Source organism: Miscanthus floridulus, chromosome 3, assembly GCF_019320115.1.
Source record: "Miscanthus floridulus cultivar M001 chromosome 3, ASM1932011v1, whole genome shotgun sequence".
NCBI lineage: Eukaryota > Viridiplantae > Streptophyta > Magnoliopsida > Poales > Poaceae > Miscanthus > Miscanthus floridulus.
The window spans coordinates 36,813,937-36,832,464 of NC_089582.1; the positions used below are offsets into that span (position 1 = coordinate 36,813,937).

The 18,528-nt window shown below is 44.7% G+C and overlaps 1 protein-coding gene across 1 annotated transcript; it reads left to right on the top strand.

The window, feature by feature from the left end:
* Positions 1 to 11,972: 11,972 nt before the first annotated feature.
* Positions 11,973 to 16,526, top strand: LOC136545460 (protein ALTERED PHOSPHATE STARVATION RESPONSE 1-like). Its single transcript, XM_066537477.1, has 4 exons — positions 11,973 to 13,203; positions 13,950 to 14,125; positions 14,563 to 14,786; positions 15,536 to 16,526. The coding sequence occupies exons 1-4, from the start codon at positions 12,162 to 12,164 to the stop codon at positions 16,314 to 16,316; spliced, it is 2,223 nt and encodes a 740-aa protein (XP_066393574.1). The 5' UTR covers positions 11,973 to 12,161; the 3' UTR covers positions 16,317 to 16,526.
* The last annotated feature ends 2,002 nt before the right edge of the window (positions 16,527 to 18,528 follow it).

Sequence of the window (18,528 nt, forward strand, 5' to 3'; positions counted from 1 at the left end):
GGCGGGATGCGCAAGAAGATAGTCCAACCGTGGTGCACTTAACCATGTACCCGCTTGGTTTGGATGAGCAGTATGCCAGGCAAGCCTTGGATCTGAGGATCTGCCTCCGGCGAGCCGAGGAAGCTGAGATCTTCACCCAGATGCTCTAGGTGCAGCTCGCCGAAGCGCATACAAGTACGACAGCTGCTGAGAGCCGGGAGACTGCCATATCGGAAGCTCTGAAGGAGGCTGAAGATCAGCATGTTCATCAGCTACGGGTGGCCTATCTTGTCACCAGGGCCAAGCGAAGGATGCTAGCTGCTGAAAGGCAGGATGCCCTGATCTTGGAAGGGATCCCTATCCACCCACCAGGAAAGAAAGAAGAACTGGTGTTGTAGCACCGCCAGCACCTCCACCCTCAGAAGTGTTAGAAATCGAGCCCTTGATTCCTCTCACTTAGCCATTGCCATGAGAAGATGTAGATTAGTTGCCTTGGGATGTTGTACCTGTAGTAGTAGTATTTTTTGTTGCTATCCTCCGGTATTGTACTCTTGCCGTTGATTTCGTCCGTAGTTGTTGAGATCGTCCGACCATAGGTGAATGTTGTGTCATGAATGGGAGCCTGAATGCCTATACGTTGTACCCATATAAGACCGTTGGAATGTGCATTTTGTTTATTTCATTGTGTTTATTGCGTTCATCTACCTTAAGTTTTGTTAGATGTGCTTAAAGTTTTCAAGGGCGATGTTAGGTGGATTACAAGAGAAGTTGCCATTCAGATATCAGCAAACCAGTTGTGATTGGAGAACATAGGACACTGTATCGACTAATTGTGGATGTCCTAGCAGAACACTTAAATCTCTTTAAATCAAATCTATCGTTGGATTTGAATTACTTGTCCCTTGTTATAAAGGGAACCTTTGTTGTTTGAATTTTCCCTTGCAATACTCCCCTTATTCTGTGGTCTATGACCCCACCGCTTTTATGGCGTGTAAGTTGGTAGTAGTTGCCTGGTTAATAGCTTATGGTGCCACGATGACACCGAGGGCTCTCTATGGAACAACTGCCACATGTGACGCTGCTCGGCACACACTGGTATCGAGGTTGTTGACCAAGTACCTTTACTAAGTTACACCGCTGCACCACTTTTACTACAAATATTCTCCTTGAAAATATTCAGGTGTTCAAACGGGAAATCCACAATGGGTTGATGAAATGGTGTTCTCTCTAAGTAAACAAGAGGAGGTGGTTTTGGAGGAAGCGTGTATGTCGTGATCTCAGTTCATACAACGGTTGATACACATTGTGGACAAGGAAGGGAAGGCAAAAGAAGAGTAGTAGGAAAAAGGTTAGTCGTGGATAGTCAGGAGTAATTGTAAAAGCCTGAGTGGATGTCATGTTCCAAGCCCTATGTTTAGTTGACCGCGCTATGCATGCTAGGTCATTGTGTTGTGTGCCTTATGAACGCTGTCTGTATCGAGTCCTTAGCTCCCCGTTCTCGCATGGCCGCGGCATCGTGCCGCACTCGCCGTCTTTGTGCATTGTGCGTTTCTCCTTTTCCCAGCATCTGGTTGGCTCTTGACTCTCACGCCTCGTCCCTGTACCGAACCCCCCTTCCCCTTTCTCTTTTCTCTTTGGAAACATGGTTGCTCGCACGCCTACCTCATCGAGCAGACCCCCTCTCCTCTCCCTTATCTTCTGCCCTCTCGCGCAGGAAGCACACCATGTCCGATCTTATCTCCATAGCATAACCCGTCTATGTACCCTATCCATGTCACCTCCACTTCCAGTGGGTTGCGCTCCACCACCGTTCGCCACTATAAGATCCTCTTGGTCCTTGCTCTTCTTCTTCATCTCCATTCCCCTCGCATTTGGGCATTCAGAGCAGAGCTATGAAATTCAGTCGGCATTGTGAAGCTAGGTTCATCAGTCTGAGGTGATGGTGTAATCTGAGGAGAAGAAAGGATCCGGTTCATCGAAGAAGTTCAAGTTCCCTTAGGGTAGTCAATCTTAGGGTTCACGATGTTTTACTTCTTAGTTGACTGTTTCTGGATTTGTTGGTGCTACGCTATGTTTTAGATAATTATTATCTTGTTGTTTCTCCATTGTCCTCGTCTATCTCGACTTCTGGATTAAGTCTTGGTTGTATTAGGTTGTTCTGGCCCATGTATCTCTAAATCCCCATGTGGTTTAGTATTCGAAGTCATGTAATCTTCGTGTAATCCCTGATCTACGGAATGTAATCATGTTTCCCCTCTTCTGGTTCTTACTTCGAATCTCAGGACGAGATTCTTTTTAAGGGGGGTTGGTTGTAACACCCCTGGTGTTATGAGATCGTTTAGCACCGAGGATTAGACCTAAGAGGAGTTACCATAACGATTTTCTTGGATTTTAAAATTTAGAATATTGGAGCTTATGTTTAAAATGCCAATTGTGGTGAACTATATTGAGCAAAGTAATTACATAGTGCTTAACTATTTTGTCTCAATAGGTTAGTGCGAAGCATGAACTTTTGTGTGAAATAATTATTGGTGGAGGTTAATCGGGTTGCCCTGTCGGCCACGTTGTGCCAGTCCACGTTGTCCCTGCTTAATAAAAGTTGGCCGAACCCCCGATACGTCTGTTGTCTACGCCACTGTGTTTCTCTGTCTCACTACCAATTCGGTCGCTTCCTCCCTACAGCACCATCACGTCCTCTGCTCATCCTTGCCTTGCCTCTCTCTGCTGTCTGTCGATGCCTGTGCTATGCAGTCTTTTCCGCAGTCGCATTGCGCCTGTGATGAGGCCAAGCCATGCCAGACCTATAGCTCTCTCCCTTCCTTTTTCTCCTGCCTTCCATGCACGCCGAGGCCAAGCTACAGTCTACCTCTGCTTGTCCTTGCTGCCTGCCGCCACTGTCCTGCATCTGGCGCTGTCTGCAAACATCCCTGCTGCTGTCGTGTACTACTCTTTCTTGTCTACGTCCATTTCCCCTCTCTCTACCTTGCTTGCATCGTGTCCGAGAGTTTAATGGGAGCCAACAACCCTACAGTGGCCCATCTTTTAGAGCACCAGCGGCCAGCGCACCTTTACATCACCAGCAGCCGAGCCTTCACAGCGGCAATAGGCCCTTTTCTTCCTCACCTCCAAGCTACTGCTGCCTCCTACCCCTACTTCTGAGAAAGCCAAGCCGCTACCCGGCACTGCTCTCCATTCTAGCTTGCTCAGTCGTGCCTCGCTGCCCTGCATCAGCTGTGCCATGCACGTTGGCCGTCTTTTCGCGTACTAGCCGAGCTCCATTCTCAAGGCCACATATAAAAGGGCGCCACCTCTCACCTCTCCTCCATAGCTCAAGCATCCGAGCTGCTAGTGCCATCAGCGCATCAGTGCCTCAGGTCGCTCTGCTTGCCTCATCAGTCTCTCTCTCTTTTTCCCGCTCTGCCGTGCGTGGCCGCCGTGCCACCTCGGTCTGCGCTAGACCGCATTGGTCCTGCTGCCCCATGGCCATCGCCACCATTGGCCATGTCACGTCGCTGCTTCGTCCGTGCCTCGCCGTGGCCGCTTCCGCCGTCGTTATCTCACGCACGAGCGCACGCAAGCCGCAGCACGCCATGGCCGTGACCCGCATGCCACCACCGGGCATGTCATGCCCTCCCGTCGTGCCCCACAGTCGCCGACGCCCCCTCCTCTTCCTCCTCGGCGCTCGATGCCTCGACAGGCCGCCACGCTACCCTTCCGCGCCACCGTCGCGCCTCTCGTGCGGCCGCGCCATGGCCCACTGCTCCAGGCGCCTTTAGCCGGACCACGGTTGTTTTTGTCGTGCAGTCACCACGTGTGCGAGCGCGCCCAAGCCCGCGTCGCCCCCGCACCACCACCTCACCGCCGGCGTGCCCTCACCGTAGTGCCGCCTGGTTCCTCAACGCTGGTGCTCTGTTTTTGGAGATAAAGAAGGGTATGGATCCAAGAAGAAGTGTTATACAAGGTTCTTATTGTAAAATACGAGACTCTTATAAATAGTGCGTTTATACTGCGAGGTGATTTGAGGAAAACCTGAGGGTCTAATCACTAAAATGCAGTCGTCGACTTGCCCTGGTCGTGTGGGCTACATTACTGGGCCATCGGCTGCGTCCCAGCATGTTGGGCCGACCTGGTCGCGCTGTCGGCTGGGTCCGCCTGTGCCTAGGCCGCTGCCTGCCCGCCGGGCCAACCTGTGCCGCGTCCGCCTGGGCCGCGCACGCTTGGTGGGCCACCAGCTCCGCTAGTCTTCCAGTTGGGCGCACCGCCTAGGCCGGACTGCCATCGCGCGCGCCGCGCGTCTGCTAGGCTGTATGGGTCGCGCTGGCCCACTTAGTCTTATAAAGCAAGTGTTAATTAGTTTTAGAAATAAACTTGCAAAATCAATATAAAATTGTGTGGTTGTCTAAAAATGGTAAAACCAGTTTTGTTGAGTCTCTAAAATCATGATCTACCTGTTAGTATATTTTGTTCACATAGTTTGATAATAATCTTGGAAGCTATATAATTAATTTACGGTACTTGATATTGTAAAATATAAACTTATAGGAATTTACATGATAAATTGGTAATATTATTGAATCTGAAATTTGTATAGTAGGCTCCTAGTAATATTAGGTACTCCCTGTAATTTGTGTAGCTCTAGAATAATTAGTTTGCTAGATAGATAATAATGCTCTATTTCGAATAATGGTTAAATCGATAGAATAAAATAAAGAAACAACTTGGGTTTATATAACTAAAACAATTGTTGGAAAGTAACGCCTTATTCGCCAACATGGGTATGTAGCCTAAATACGGACGTTGTTAGCACTATCTCGTTAACTTGTGAGGCGTGATCAGATTTCCAAGCGTTTCGGCTATCGTTGATTATTTACATCTATGCATTTGCATCAATGCATACCATATAGGTACGATGATGGATCAACAGATCAATTGAAGGATGATTGGGAATTCGAAGATGGTGCAATGATATTCTCTCCAAGAGATGGTGTAATAGGCTTTCTATTCAGTTGATGGTGGATGATCTGAAGATGCAAATACTAACTTTTGGTTATATTTTACCCAGGCAAGCCCCGGTGCATAACCCCTACTTTTCTGTAGTTTAAATTATATTTGTGCATTAAGTTTTAAGGAGTTGAATGAAACCCACTTGCATATATATCTTTATCCTATGAGTCTTACTAGTATGACAAGATCGTGTAGAATGCTATGCTGTAGGACTCCGATAAAAGTCGAGTGATTGCCTGTCACTCACGAGAAATAGGAAATATATTATTGGATTATTATCACTGGAAAATATAAAAATGGTGGAAAGGAAAATGGTGACCGGGTAGGGATATGGTTTGGGTATTGGTGAGTGTAAGAGGTTGTGTCGCCGTGGACGCGGGACATGGCTTGGTTACATTGCTTTCCCTGTCTATGTCGGTTAAGGACCGGTCGTTGCATAAGGCATCGTGGGCAAGTGAAAGCTCTAGTTTGGTTTTGGTTAATTGATGAAACCCTAAGTGCTAACCTAGTTTATCAAGTGATTATGAGATAGGTAGCACTACTCCAAGTAATGAAGCAATGGCAAAGATCATGACGATGGTGATGGCATGGTGATGATCAAATGCTTAAACTTGGAAAAGAAGAAAGAGAAAAACAAAAGGCTCAAGGCAAAGGTATAAAATGTAGGAGCCATTTTGTTTTGGTGATCAAGACACTTAGCAAGTGTGATCACATTTAGGATTGATAGCCGTACTATTAAGAGGAGTGAAACTCGTATCGGAATGCGGTTATCAAAGTGCCACTAGATGCTCTAACTCATTGCATATGCATTTAGGATCTAGTGGAGTGCTAACACCCTTGAAAATGTTTGTGAAAATATGCTAACACTTGTGCATAAGGTGATACACTTGGTGGTGTTGGCACATCTACAAAGGAGGTGGTGTTTGCAGGGTTGAGATGGTGTTCGACGCTTTTGGGAAAATGGAATGCCTATTTTCTATTGCGTCGGATGCAAATTCTTGTGGTTGACACATTGGAGCAAGGGTGAAGAAGTTAGAAGTGAAAACGAGTTGATCGCGAAGACGCTGGTGTCGGTCAACTGACCGAACGCCGGGTCTGAAAGCACCGGACCCTGGCAGCGTGCGTCCGGTCAAACTGATGGGTCTGCACAGTACCGAGGGTATTGCACCAGACGCTGGTCTGTGTCCGGTCAAGGTGGACCGGACGTGTCCGGTCGAAGAAATACGCCTCGGGGAGCTTACTGGAAATGACCGGACGCTGAGGATTCTACGTCCGGCCAGTTTTGCCGGAGTGTCCGGTTAGTTATTAGCCGTTGTGATCTGGCGGCTCAAGTTTAACTCAGAATGACATGTGGCTTACATCTGTGGACTGGACGCTGGGTCTAGAGTCCGGTCAGTATGACCGGAGCGTCCGGTCAGAGCGCTATTTGCCTAGTGAAGGGGTATAACGGCTCTATTTGATGGGGGCTTTATTTATAGCCCCATGGCCGGCTCAAGGAAAAATCTCTTGCACATTTTCATTGACATAGCAATCTTGTGAGCTTAGCCAAAGACCTCCCACTCATCTCCATCATTGATTCATCATCATTGTGAGATTGGGAGAGAATCCAAGTGCATTGCTTGAGTGATTGCATCTAGAGGCACTTGGTATTCGTGTTGCGCTGTGGATTTCGCTTGTTTCTCTTGGTGGTTGCCACCACCTAGATGGTTGGAGCAGCTGTGAAGGATCGGCACGAGTTGGTGATTGTTCGTGGCCGCCTTCGGTGATTGTGAGGGGAGTTGTACCTTCCCCGGCGGAGTGCCGAAAGGTAACTCTAGTAAATTGCTCGTGTCATTGAGTTACCTCACTTGTGGGTTGGTTCTTGCGGTGTCCTATCGTGTGGACGAGGTTTGTGAAATACCTCTTAGCCGCCGAACCACTAAGTGTTGGTCGACATAACGGGGACGTAGCGTGTTGGCAAGCACGTGAACCTCGGGAGAAAATCGATTGTCTCTTGTCATTTGCATTCTCCCGTTGATTGGTTTGATCTTCATCTTGTGATTGATTCATCCCCTACACGGCGGTATAATCACCCTACTTACTTGATTACTTTCTTGCAAACTAGTTGATACAAGCTCTTTAGAGTAATTAGAATTGGGAGCTTGCTTAGTTGTTTACATTCATCTAGTTGAGCTCTTGAGAGTAGCAAGTTTGGGTGTCTAAGTAATCATTGCAACTAGAATTGTTGGATAGGTGGCTTTCAACTCTTGTAGAGTTAGAGCAAGTTTGCATTACGCCTTTTATCATACTAATCAAATTGCTCTAGTTGATTTGTAGATTTTTTAATAGGCTATTCACCCCCCTCTAGCCATACTAGGACCTTTCAGCAAGTCACAGATTTATTATCCCGAGCACATACTTGTGTATGGGCGCTTGGAAGGCTTGTTTCTCTCTTGTCGTGGGTTTCGACTCTTTCTGGACCGACTGTCAGGGTTTCTTTTTGGTGGAGGAGGTCCTTGCACCGCACTGAGTCCGGGACTCAGGGGCGGGGACTTGGAGTCCCAGTTTGGATGGGGACCTAGGACCCTAGGACAGGAGGGTGATGGGTTGGTCATGCTTGTGCCCAGGGTACAAGCGGGACGTGTGTTTTCGGGGTACCCAGCTAGGAGCATTGATTCGCGAATCACCGGGCGATCCGGTATGGCTTGTTTCGTGTCTAGCACCGTAGTAAGAACTGGAAGATGAAAGATAGAAAGAAAATGAATTCTGATTGCTTACCACTTGCTTGAAAGTAGTACATGTGCTTACATAGAATGATTAGTTAATGAACCAATGAGGCTATTAATAAAAATCGAATATAAGGACGCACGCTTAGTAATGTTTCCTGCAAATGCAATAAACCCACAAGCAAGATAGCCTTACATATCCTTGGAGTCTTTTCTTTCCTCTTGTCGGGTAAGTCTTGCTGAGTACAATTGAGTACTCAGAGTTTTATTCCCCCTATTGCAGGTGACAGGTGGATGCTAGAGCTGACTCTTGTGCATGGATACCTTCTGGTGGGCTCAGCGAGGATTCCTTTGTTCTGCGATCGTAGTTTTTATTTATAACTCTCACTAAATGTTTTTATGAATGAAAGTATTATAATCTGTTGTCATAGTTTATATATCAATGCCTCATCCTTTCATGAATATGTATTTATTTCCGCTGTAATTCTGATCACATGTTTATATTCCGCTGTTAAATTAAATTGTTCATAACTCTGATAATATGATTACATTCCGCTGTTAAATAATAAATGTTATACTATGATGTTATATTAAAAGTGATGTAAGAAATGGTTAAGAATGATGTAAGCTTTATTCTCTCATTTGTGATCCTGGTGGTAAAAATATGGATTTTCGGGTTCTCCCCTGGGGTGTGCCCGACGGGACCGTGTAATTTAGTGTCCTCCTTTGAATGCTTAGTATCTAATGGAAGACGAGCACTCCTGGGAGACATTAGATTAGGCGGTTCTGCCACACCTGCCAAGTCATCGCCACATCTGCGCCGAGCCTAAGACCTATGCACCAAAATCTATGGCGCCGAGACGTGTAAGCTCGGCGCCACCAACGATGACGCCGAGCTAAGGGTCCAGATTTTGAAAGCATACCTCTAGGAGCATATTTGTGAAAAAATTTCAAAAAAAAGGCTAAAAAACAAAAAATTCTGGTGTAATAGCTGCTCATGGTAGTAGCCTTCATTTATGGATCAAGTTTTAGTTGCATTGTAGACCATGTTTTATTCCTTATAAGCTTTTAAGTTTGCGTGTGTCCTTAGTCTATCTGACGACATGTGAACTTGGTTGTAAGAGCCATCATATTTTACCGGCAAACAATATTATTGTTTATTTGCTTCAACTTGTGGACACCTTGTTAGATTTATTTGTGAATATGTCCATTGACCTAAATGTTGCAAGCACATAAATATTAGTTGTGTATTTTTTCTTGCAACTAGCAACACAAGTAGCTACAAAGATGTGTTTAGTGTTGATCACCAAGTTCAGATGCACTTTAGTGACTTAAATAATGATATTTTTTTTACAGCCAAACTAACAACAAAGCTGTTGTATTACTACAAAGCTGTTGTATTACTTGTCTCTTGTGTTGTCAATTTCGGGGAAGATTTCACTTCAACCAACATAAACTAATCTGGGCGGGTTTCCAAATCGGCCTAGGCCTGTTTTCCAACTTGCTCAAATTGTAAATTAGACTTCGCCATTGTGTTCCTCTCGTTGAGACGATTTGCATATATAGAACATCATTTTTGCGTACCTAAGGTCCTGTTTAAATCCCTAGAGATTATAGGAATCAGATTCTTTGTAGGATTTCTAGAATCCAGATTTTAGATAATAAAAATATATGATGTTTGGATCTTAGGATTCTAGCTCGGAATTATGGGTGTTAGAATGGGTATATTGTCCATAATACCCGGGGCATGATCAAAGAAAGAGGGCAAGGTGAGGGCAAAACCGTCTTTTCATGCATTGGAAGGGAGGAGTATCACATATTATGTAGGTTCGGGTGGACCATGGGATTGTTACAATCTTGGGTTCAGATTTTTTGCATGCCTCAAATTATCTCTTTTATTTGGAAGCTATGTGAATTTTGTTTATCTGGATAGTAGAATCCGGAGGACTCAAACAGACTCTTAGATTTTAGTGGATCTTAACACACAAACACCGAATCCAATACAATACGTTATATTTTCTTATCCGGATTCTAAAAGTCTCCTAGAAACCAAACGGAACCTTCTTATATGATTTTTAGAACCCGCATAAAAAATCTCAAAATCCTAAAATTTCATCTAAACATATTAGATTTTCGTGGATTTTTAACATAAAGGCACAAAATATAATGAAACATGCTAGTTTTTTTTTAACCCGGGTTCTAAAATTCCCCTAGAACCAAACGGGACGGTCCCTTAGCATAATCCGAGCGAGCGCAGACAGCATTGGACCCACAAGGCCAGCGAAACACGTTTCAGTCACCTCTGTAGCTTGGTAGGCAGTGGGGAGTGGGGACGTGTTACTTTGGCCTTAAGAAACGAAAAAAAGGAAAGAGGAGGACATGGCTCCATGCAACTCGGCAGGCACCTGCTAGCAAACCTCTTTTGTGTTCTTGTAGGGCCCTGTTTAGTTCCCTCTGAAACGCCAAATTTTTTAAGATTATTCATCACATCGAATCTTTGGACGCATGCATGAAGCATTAAATATAAATAAAAAATAAAACTAATTACATAGTTTAGACGAAATCCACGAGACGAATCTTTTAAGCCTAATTAGACTATGATTGGACACTAATTGCCAAATAACAACGAAAATGCTACAGTAGCGTTTTGCCAATTTTTTCGCGCATCAAACTGGCCCTAGGTTCTGTTATAAAACATGTGGCTAGCCGTAAGAACATTTTTCTCTTCGTCCTTCGTAATCAATATAATAGATGAAAGTAGAATACATAAACATAAAAATAGGAAGACTAATCTTTATTTTTCTAAATATATTAATAATTACAACATAGAGCTCTCACATATATATATATAGTCCTGTCAAGGTCTAAGAGTTTAATAAAAGTCCATATATAAACATATCAGGATAAGGATTGCTCCTTCTCTTTTTCTTCTGAATAGAGTGCTTGTTTAGTTTCCAAAAACTTTTTTAAAAAGTGCTACAGTAGCCATCACATCGAATCTTGTGATACGTGCATGGAGCATTAAATGTAGACGAAAAAAAACTAACTGCATAATTTGGTTGAAAATAGCGAGACGAACGTTTTGAGCCTAATTAGTCCATAATTGAATAATAATTGTCAAATAAAAACGAAAAATGCTACAATAGCCAAATTCTGAAAATTCACGAACTAAACACAGCCAGCCAGAGTCAGTAGGTTTTACTACAGATTCCACCAGCATCTTTTTTTTTCACCAATACCAGCCTCTTGTTGTCTGCCGAGTGCCGAGTAGACATGTCTAGGACTACGTGCTATTCCAGAATTGTCTAGGGTCTCCAAGCTGAGCCATAATCTACTTTGGCGGCGAGAATTTTAGTTTTCCTCAGACCGGACAAAGGAAAGAGAGAGACGCAAATGAAAGTTTTTAATTATGAAGTTCGACCTCAAGTTAGTTTTCCTAACTTTCGCAGCTCTATGATTTTGATGGTTTACACTGATTTTTATGAGGTATACTTTTTACTTAGGGATGTTTGATCCTATGACTAAAGTTTAGGAGGTGTCATATGGCGTATTCATATACTAATAAAAAATAAATTACAGAATCTGTCATTAGCAAGACGAATTTACTAAGGCTAATTAATCCATCATTAGCATATGTTTACTGTAGCACCACGTCGTCAAATCATAGACTAGTTAGGCTTAAAAATTCGTCTCGCAAAACAGTTTCAATTCGTGCATTTAGTTTCATAATTAGTCTATATTTAATACTCCATGCATGTGTCCAAACATCTGATGGAACAACGACTAAAGTTCTAAAAGATATGCGCGACTCGAAAAAAAGCGTAACTTTACATGAAACACGGTGACTTTTTCTAAGTTTTAAAAGATTAGAAGGATAGATTAAAAGTTATTGGAGATGAGTTTTTCTCGTCATTTTAAAAATCCAGGATTAGGGCCTTGTTTAGTTGCTAAACTGTGGATGTGCAAAGTTGGCAAAGCGTACTGTAGCGACACTATAGCATTTCATTTGTATTGGGTAATAATTGTCCAACCGTTGACTAATTAGGCTTAAAATATTCGTCTCGCAAAGTACAACCAAACTGTACAATTAGTTTTAATTTTGTCTACTTTTAGTATTCCATGTATATACCATAAGTTTGATATGACGAAGAATCTTCTTTTTATATAGTGTCGAGTTTGGGAGAAACTAAACGAGCTCTAGGATGGGAATTTTCCTTTTGGTGCCCCCTGCTTTATTCCAAAGCGCAAAAGCATCCAACCTTCCACCCCGAAAGAAAGTCGAAATCAAATCAAAACCACATTCGCCCATCCATCGCCCACACGACAGCACGCACGACCTCGCAAACCCCCCGCGCGAAGGAACCCCCGCCGGCCGGGGCCACGACCAAGCGTCCACGCGCGCGCGCTGCGACTGGCGACTGGCGAGAGAGAGAGAGTGAGCGATAGGAGGAGGAGCAGGCGCCGCCGCCACCGATGGGGTGCGGGCCGTCCAAGGAGGACGCGGAGGGCGGCGCCGTGTCGCGGTGCCGGGAGCGGAAGCACCTGCTGAGCGCGGCCGTCCACGCGCGCCACGCGCTGGCGGGCGCGCACGCGGGCCACGCCGCCGCGCTCAAGAACGTCGGCGCCGCGCTCTCCGACTACGCCGTGGGCGAGACCGACCGCCACGACGCCGTCGTCGTGCCGCGCTCCGCCTCCGCCGCGGCCGCGCTCGCCGCCGGACAGGGGACGGCGGCCACGGTGGTCAAGGCGCTGCCGTCCCCGCTCGACGCCGTGCTCCCGCCGCCGCCGCCCCCGGGCGCCGACGGCGACGACGGCGGCGGCGGGCCCGCCGCGCCGCTGCACAGGTCCATGAGCGCGCCCGACATCCAGCCCATCCGGAAGGGCCGCTCCGGGGAGGCGCCCATCATGGAGGAGGAAGAGGGCGAGGGCGGCGACGACGCGGGGCGGCGCCGGGAGGACGACGATCCGCCGCCGCCGCCCCCGCCGCCAGCGAACGTTCCCCCGCCCTCGCGCTCCCCGCTGCCTGTCCCTGCCGCGGCGGAGGCGAACCGCGAGCGGGCGACGGCAGCGGGGGATTCGTGGAGCGACGTCTTCTTCGGCTCCCCCGACGCCATGCCCGCGCCGCCGCCCACGCTGGACCCTAGCGCCAGCGCCGCCGCCGAGTCGTCGTGGGCGGCCGAGCGGAGGATGCCCGCGCCGCCTCCGCCTCCGCCCGAGTCCGACCAACAGCCTCCGAAGCAGCCGCAGCCGGTGCCTTCTGCCGAGGAGATCGCCGTGGGAAAGAAGCCCGCGGCGGAGCTCGTCATGCGCCGGGCGGCGACGCAGAAGGCAGCTAGGAGGACGGAGGGCAAGAAGGGCAGGGTCGTCATGGTGCCGCCGCAGACGGCGAGGCTGGGCGACGTCCTGAGCAAGCTGGACGATCACTTCCTCAAGGCGTCCCATAGCGCGCACGAGGTGTCCAAGTTGTTGGAGGCAGCGAGGATGCATTATCACTCCAATTTCGCCGAGACGCGAGGTACCTTCCATGCCTGCTCTGCTACCAGCCTCTGAGCTGAGTTCCAGGAAAGACGAATCCTTTTTTAAGTTTCTTTAATTAATATTCTTTCCTGGATGACGATGCACAACAAACATTGCACAACACTTGTACAAACATCATAGAGCCATAATAAACTTCAAAGCACGGTACACAAGATTCTTAGGAGACGTGCAAGATAGATAGCATATGGTTTATTGGAGGAGTTCAACTGTTCCACATGACAGTCTGATAATATTTTGAGTGCCTTACTTGATTTCATTGTTAATTATTTAAAAGGGATAGTATTCTGGCTCTATTATGTGTTCCTATTATGTCTTTGTTGAGGTGGATGTTGTGTTTTTAATAGAATGTGATTCATTGAGGCACAGGGCAATGTTTATTAAGTACGGTTTTCTTGGGGACCGAGATGGGGTTTGGGCTACACTTAGGCCGCGATTATGTGTTCCTATTATGTCTTTGTTTAGGTGGATGCTTTTTTTCAATGGAATGTGATTCAGTGAGGCACAAGGGAATGTTTATTAAGTACGGTTTTCTTGGGGACCGAGGTGTAGTTGGGGATACAATTAGGCAGTGATTATCTTCACTCTATGATTTCTTTTAAAGTTAAGTTGAGCAGTCTTTGAGGGGTACATCTAAAGTTGGTATATACATGTGGAATAGTCTATAGGAATGGCATATCTATTTAAGTTACTTCAGTTAATGACATATGTCTTTTGTCTTATTAGGATTTGTGGATCATTCTGCAAGAGTGATGCAAGTCATCACTTGGAATCGCTCATTTAAAGGGATCCCTCAACCAGAGAATGTGAAGAATGACTTGGATGATGATGAATGGGAAACACATGCTACCGTACTCGATAAGTTGCTTGCATGGGAGAAAAAACTATGCCATGAAGTGAAGGTAAAATATGTAAATCTTATTCAGTAGTTTAGAACATAAACTGTTTCAATCGTTCTCTCTTAGAAGCACACATTTTTCAATATGTTCTCTCTCACCACAAAGAAAGAATGATTTATGTTGTTTATTGGTTTCTCATACATTTTCTCTTGCATTTTATTTGCGTTGATATCAAGAACCATGCATACATGTCATTACATTTTCGCAAAAATTGATGAAGGTGTCTCAGTTATTTTACCTTTGATAATTGTTTGTCACCTTCTCATCATTATACTCCTCAACTGGTCCAGGGACATTTGTAGTCATATTATTGTTAAGTCAGGACCCTTGTACTAGTCCATGATCATTTCCTACCCATGTGCTGGGCCTCATCATTATACTTCATTGCTTTAACCTGGTTTGTTCATACATTTTATGGTACATATTTACCGTTGTCACAGGAATTCGAGGTTATCAAAGTGACATATCAACGAAAGCTAGCTGTTCTTAACAAAAAGAAGCAACGTGGTGTTAGTTCTTCATCAATTGAGAAAACCAAATCCATTGTTAGTCACTTGCACACAAAATATATAGTTGATTTACAAACAATGGAGTCAACAGTTGCAGAAATTGACCGCCTAAGAGATCAACAGCTTTACCCAAAACTCCTTGAACTAGTGAAGGGGTAAGGTCTTTTAACTTTTAAGTACCAACCACCAACCTCTATTGTTCCATTTATTATATATGGTTTCCTTGTAGCTATCATCTCATTGTTTTAGTTATTTACATGTAGGACCTTCATTTCTTTTTTCATCGTTTAGTTGATTACAACAAGTGATTCCCTGGTAGCTTGATATATATCATCAAATGGCATTGTTATCTTTTTTTATTATAGAAAGATGTTCTTTTATATAAATCACTATTCCCTCCATTTTTTCACAAGGCGTATTATATTTCGTTAGGACTAGGCTTTGATTGACAATTACTCTATTGGTACTTCATTCATGTGACGCAAAAATTAGTCATAAATGTTTTTTATTACGAATCTAAGAACATCAATTTTGTGTCTAAAAAATTTGCATGACTATTGTTGGTGAAAGGCTTGCCCTAACAAAGCAAATTAAGCCTTGTAATTTGAAATGGAGGGAGCATCTGAAGAAGTGCTATACATCTTTCATAGTGTACCTTCCACATATTTTCTCAGCATGATTTTAGTTATGGAAATATTCTGCTAGTTGTGACACTGAAAAGTTGGACTTGGGCCACCCAACATCAGTCTAACACTCTATTATGTACTATGGAAACCATGCCAACTATGCCTGTCCCTCTGGCATTTTGGGATTTTTCTAAATCTAATGGAAGAACCAGATTACCAAGTGAATGTTGAACTTCTGCATATTGCAAGTAACGAATTATTTTGTTTCACACTAACAGATTGTCGCACATGTGGGATGTCATGTACGTTCACCACAAAGCACAGCTCAGGATCATTACAGAGCTCAAAGCGTCTGATATCTCGGTTACTACACGGGAAACAAGTGAGCAACACCATGACCGAACTTTGCAGTTGCGGAGCATTGTTCAGGAGTGGCATGTGCAGTTTGACAGGTTCATGACATATCAGAAGGAGTACATAGGAAGTCTCTACAGCTGGATCAAGCTAAATGTGATCCCTATTGATACTAACCTGAATCCTAATTCGTCACAGCCACATGGGACCACACCTCCAATCAAGAGGTTGCTGCATGCTTGGCATGATGTCCTTGAGAAGCTTCCTGTTAATGAAACGAAAAAGGCTATACACACATTTGCAGAAGTGGTGAACACAATCCTAGTTCACCAGGATGAAAAACTGAAGTTGAGGATGAAAATTGATGAGACTAGGAGGGACTTTGAGAAGAAGAGAAGGCAGTTCGATGATTGGGCACAGAAAAATTGGGACAGAGGAGCAAGTATTCCTGATGGCGACAATCCCGCACGTGCTGATCCAGCAGCTGAACGGAAAGCCGTGGTAGATAAGGTGGAGAATGCACTGAAGGAACTGGAAGATAGTTATAAGACCCAGTGTAAGGTAGTAAGGGATAAATCCCTCAATCTTCTCCGGTCAAACTTGCCGGAGCTGTTCCGTGCCGTGTCGGACTTCTCCCTCCAGTCCGCGGGTTATTTCAAGGGCCTGTGGTCGATCGCGCAAACAAATGACCAGCTGGATGATTGAGTGCTGGGTGCATTCTGTGTTTTGTTGTAGTGACTGACTATAGTGTGTATATGTTGAATAGCTTGGTGTGTTGTTTAATGTGCCAGTTTTGAGTTGTAGCTGTGCAAAGGGTGAGCGAAGACGGAGGGCTCTGGTTCTTTTACAGCTATGGCTGTTGTAAATGCACAATGTAAGGGGTATGGAAGGTGTGTATAATGTTGGAAAAGAGAATCACGATTTTGTTTCAAATTTCACGAGCTTTCATAGGTTCAAATCCTGATTGACTACAAGGAATCGGTTGCTTTGCATATTAACTTTGTTTTTATTCAGCGTTTAAATATGGTGATGATTATTGACTAGTAGTATACCAGAATCTGATGTTGTCCAAATTGATGTCTTCCCATGACTTTGCATGGCCTTGCCACCGCTGCCGTGCGCCTCCGCTAGGCCGCGTCGGAAAAAGATTCTATGCGACGGTGTCGCATATCTGCTTATTCAACAAAGGTCTCCCCTGCAGGTGATCGAGCCAAGCAGTTAGGTCCCACCTACAGGTCACGCAACCAGGTGGAGTCGTTCGGAGGTTTTTACGAGAGTAGGACCGCTATTGTAACTATGACGACGTATTGACAGACTCCCAGGAGGGAGGTGGCACATCGCCAGAAGACTTGGAGAGTTAGAGTGGCTAGTTTGATGGTATTGGGAGGAGCGCAGGTAGCCATGTCCTGATAACGTAGGTTTTGGCTAAACTTCGTCGACAAATATCATGTCTCTAGTGTTATCTATGTGATGTTCGCTTCGATAGCTCTAATTGATGTTTCTCCTGATCTTCCCACCTTCCTCTCTAACAAGACTTTTCTCTTCCCCATTCGCCCTTGGAGGGGTTTCAACCTTTGAAAAGCTTCCATCAACCTTTTCCTCGAGTGGTCGCATGACCTTTAGAGATCCTTTCAATGTTATTGGAACTCCTAAAAGAATCTTGAGAGGTCATCTTCAAACCTTCCTCTAAGCTTTATGGGTGCTTGCCAATGAAATTCTCGAAGAAGCTACACTCCGGAGGATTCCTACCAACAAGAGGCCTCATTCTCTCCCTCCCTCCCTTAGATTTAGCGATCGGCACAAGGACCCTTCGTGAAGTTGACGCATTGTCTAAATACAGCTAGGTCCCGTTTCTGTGAGTAGAGATCTCTAACGATCCTGAGACAAATGAGTGGCTAATGTCTGTGAAGTGGCTGGGTGACAAGTACAACATATACAAAAAAAAAATGGTGAGGCAGGTGGATAACCATTGAAATGGTTGGGGGTGCCTATGACCGTGAAGAAGAGCAAGTGACATGGTCGTTTCTCTTTTAGCCGTGCATGGGTGTGGACATGGCAAAACTCTTATTTTACACATTTACTAGCTAATATTAGCTGGGCTTGATTAGCTAGTGAATTAACATTAGTTGAATACCTTCTTAATAGTTAATAGCTCTATTAGCTGGCATGTTTGGATTCAAATTTTTTTCCAGCTAGCTCATGCAGTCAGTTGGAACTTGCAAAACACTAGCCTAGAATCAAATGGAGGCCTAATTTTGTGGGTAGATCTAGACAACCCAACCCAGGTCCTTAGTTGAGTTCCAAAGCAGCCAAAAAAACATTACTGTAGGAGTAATAAAGTAAACTCGGACAGTATGAAAAGCAAAATGGCCAATATACATTTTTTACTAAGGCCATGTTTAGATTGCAAAAAATTTCAAACCGATGAATAGTAGCATTTTCGTCTTATTTGGTAAATATTGTCTCATTATGGACCAACTAAGCTCAAAAGATTCATCTTGTGATTTTTAACTAAACTGTGTAATTAGTTATTTTTTTACCTACATTTAATGCTCCATGCAAGCGGCTAAAAATTGATATAATAAAGAGAGAGTAAAAAAACTTAGAATTTAGAGGTGATCTAAACAAGGGCTAAGAAAAACCAAGCGAAGCAATTGCAAAGAAACAACAAGATGACTGCCAAACTTACCAACCGCACAGGTGACAGGACAGGACAACCAGTGTGGCGGTGTCCAGTGGCAATCATTCAGCCGAGTAAACGTCACCTCTATAGCCTGTTTCTCGTCGTAAACTTTAGGCCCAGTTTAGTTCTTAAAAATTTTGCAAAATTTTTCACATTCCTCGTCACATCAAATCTTTGGACGCATGTATGAAGCATTAAATATAAATAAAAAATAAAACTAATTACACAGTTTAG

Coding starts and splice junctions, on each gene's coding strand:
- LOC136545460 (XM_066537477.1), top strand. CDS start 12,162: ATGGGGTGCGGGCCGTCCAAGGAGGACGCGGAGGGCGGCGCCGTGTCG. Junction 13,204..13,949: donor CAATTTCGCCGAGACGCGAG/GTACCTTCCATG, acceptor TTGTCTTATTAG/GATTTGTGGATCATTCTGCA. Junction 14,787..15,535: donor CTCCTTGAACTAGTGAAGGG/GTAAGGTCTTTT, acceptor TCACACTAACAG/ATTGTCGCACATGTGGGATG.